The sequence below is a fragment of the Aegilops tauschii genome, chromosome 5 (assembly GCF_002575655.3).
Source record: "Aegilops tauschii subsp. strangulata cultivar AL8/78 chromosome 5, Aet v6.0, whole genome shotgun sequence".
Classification (NCBI taxonomy): Eukaryota; Viridiplantae; Streptophyta; class Magnoliopsida; order Poales; family Poaceae; genus Aegilops; species Aegilops tauschii.
The window spans coordinates 255,121,710-255,124,280 of NC_053039.3; the positions used below are offsets into that span (position 1 = coordinate 255,121,710).

A 2,571-nucleotide genomic window follows, 5' to 3' on the forward strand; every position below is an offset into this window, starting at 1 on the left:
AGTTCACTGGAAGTAAATTGACAAATAAATCATATAGGAGTAAATGATAAAATAACATATGAAGCAGGATCAATGTACTTCACGTGTTGACTAAGCCTAATCAAGAAAATGTTGTAACTCCACTTGCAAGTTAAAGAGGTTGTCCCTATCCAACAGCTCATTGGCTAAGTCTTATCTAGAAAATATTGTAGCTCCAGCTGCAAGTTAAAGAGGTTGTCCCTATCCAACAGCCCATTTTCACACTGGTAATAGCCACCAAGCAACTTTCTGAAGAGCAAAGCAGGGTGGGATACAGGATATGATGCTCTGAAGTTTCAATATTGAAAAAACATCTCCTCAGGACAACTCAAGAGCAAAGCAGGAAATTTCTCCCAATCTAAAAAGCAACAAAAATTGTACTTCAGGGAATAACCAAATCCCCATTTCTGGCATTTGTTATATGCTTCAATCAATCGAAACCAAACAAAGACGAACCAACTTGGTCCAAAATCAATACTTCAAGCAATTGTGTTATATACTCCAGATTGTCCCAATAGTTGGTGATCTGCTGTCATATGCATCTTTTCGATGACCAGACTGTCCCAATAACCAGACTAAATTCAAGTAGAAACACTTACACAATGAGTAGTGGAGTAGTAGATTAGCAATGCAGCGTATAAACCATGCAACTTGCAATTTTGTCGGAACTAAATTGACAAATATTACCTCCGTTCAGAAACCACGTCAGTTATTTCCGGACGGAGGGAGTATAAGCTAAGTATAAATGATAAAAGAAGATACGAAGAAGGATCAAATGTACTTCACGTGTTGGCTAAGTCTAATCTAGAAAATATTGTAATTCTAGTTGCAAGTTAAAGAGATTGTCCCTATACAACAGCTCATTGGCTAAGTCTTACCTAGAAAATATTGTAACTCCAGCTGCAAGTTAAAGAGATAGTGTGTGCTTCAAATGTCGATACATGGTGGGGGTATACAGGATATGATGCTCTGAAGTTTCAGTATTGAAAAACCATCTCCTCTGGACAACTCAAGAGCAAAGCAAGAAATTTCTCCTAATTTGAAAAGCAATAAAAATTGTACTTTAGGAAATAACCAAATCCCCGTTTCTGGCATTTCTTATATGCTTCAACCAATCGAAACCAAACAAAGATGAAACCAACTTAGTCCAAAATCCATACTTCCAGCACTGCCTCGCTAGTCAAAACTCAAAAACACAAGGCTCAAACAAAATAATCCAGCCCTGGCATATAACACAAGGCTCAAACATGAACAATTTGCACATTTACTTCAACATATAAAACCCATATTTACAATCGCCGCTGTATCACACATCATGCCAATTTCGTCCCTTGTCTGCCCCATTACACAAATGTCAAACAGACAACATAGAGTTCGTCGTCACCGGGCCTTGTCGGATTCAGAATTGGCCGGTGGCGCAACAAGGGTCCGCCAAAGGTACCGCCCGCTCGCCATGTCCACCGTTGTCCAGAACCCGGTTTTCACAGCTGAACCAACCTGCATTGAGATGCAAATACTCGTTCAGTCATCATCGGCCTCTTAAGGTAGGGATCAATTCCCATCACAAGCTAACATCGTGAATCGACGTTGTTGCAAATTTGAACCATGGTTTGATTTTGGTGGATCCGAAACCTAATGAACCTTACCAACAAGCCATATATCAATTATAAATCATTACACATTAGATAATTATTAATTGACTGTTCTTTCAGCGAAATTTCAACTTTATTACGTATCAATTATTAGCTAAGGTTGGTTGCATGAACGATAATAGGAAATCCTCTGGATGGATTAGGGAAGAAACGTGAGAGGTACTTATGTAATAAAAAGTAGGCAGGATGGCAGGCAGGTTAGTTGGGTACCTTGGAATGGAGGGGAACGGCGGCCCTGGGAGATTCCGAGCCGTCGTCGCCGTCTTGGAAACAGTCGGGGTCGGCGTTGAGGCCGCGGAGGAGGAAGAATCCGGCGACGGTGGCGGAGAGGAAGATGAGTATCACCCTCAGCGGGCACATTTTCCTCCTCTTTACCTTCTTGCCTAGCTCCGGAACCAATTAAACGAGAGGAATCCGCAAAGAGATGACGATCTCGGGAGGCAGTTTGCTCCTCGGGAGAATCCAATGGAATGGAATCCGCGCAGGATGCAGCTGGGATCGGGGGCACAGCTGGAGGAGGTGGGAAATGTCAAATGTGGGGTGGGAGGAAGAAGACGGGGGAACCCACCCCGGTTTTATCGTGCGGGAGCCAGGACCGAAACAGCTGGGGAGGCCGGATGGCCCCGGGCCCGCGCGTCAGAGGCCCGTAACAGCTGACGACAGCGAGACCCGGTCGGTAGAGTTCTAGAGTACGTAGTACCACTAGTCGTGTTGACGGGGTTTTTACACCACACGCACACACGTTTGCGTTTGACGCTTGGGAATTTTTTAAATTTTTTGCGGGGGTTTGACACTTGAGATCGTGCGTGCCATTTTGAACGAGCAAGTGCAAGGACCTTCTCCTCGGCCTCTTTGGTTTAGGCATTTAAAAAAGGAATATTAAAGAGTTCCGGTCTATATG

The 2,571-nt window shown here is 43.6% G+C and overlaps 1 protein-coding gene across 1 annotated transcript; it reads right to left on the minus strand.

Annotated features, from left to right (window-relative positions):
* Nucleotides 1-1,080: 1,080 nt before the first annotated feature.
* LOC109778431 (uncharacterized) lies at nucleotides 1,081-2,236 on the minus strand. The gene is made up of 2 exons (XM_020336987.4): nucleotides 1,881-2,236; nucleotides 1,081-1,515 (listed from the first exon to the last, which is right to left on the minus strand). The coding sequence occupies exons 1-2, from the start codon at nucleotides 2,028-2,030 to the stop codon at nucleotides 1,399-1,401; spliced, it is 267 nt and encodes an 88-aa protein (XP_020192576.1). The 5' UTR covers nucleotides 2,031-2,236; the 3' UTR covers nucleotides 1,081-1,398.
* Nucleotides 2,237-2,571: the final 335 nt, after the last annotated feature.

Bases quoted from the DNA above. Each gene is read 5' to 3' on its own strand.
- LOC109778431 (XM_020336987.4), bottom strand. From the start codon at position 2,030: ATGTGCCCGCTGAGGGTGATACTCATCTTCCTCTCCGCCACCGTCGCC. The intron at 1,516-1,880 runs GTACCCAACTAA...ATCTCAATGCAG, and splicing joins CCGTTCCCCTCCATTCCAAG to GTTGGTTCAGCTGTGAAAAC.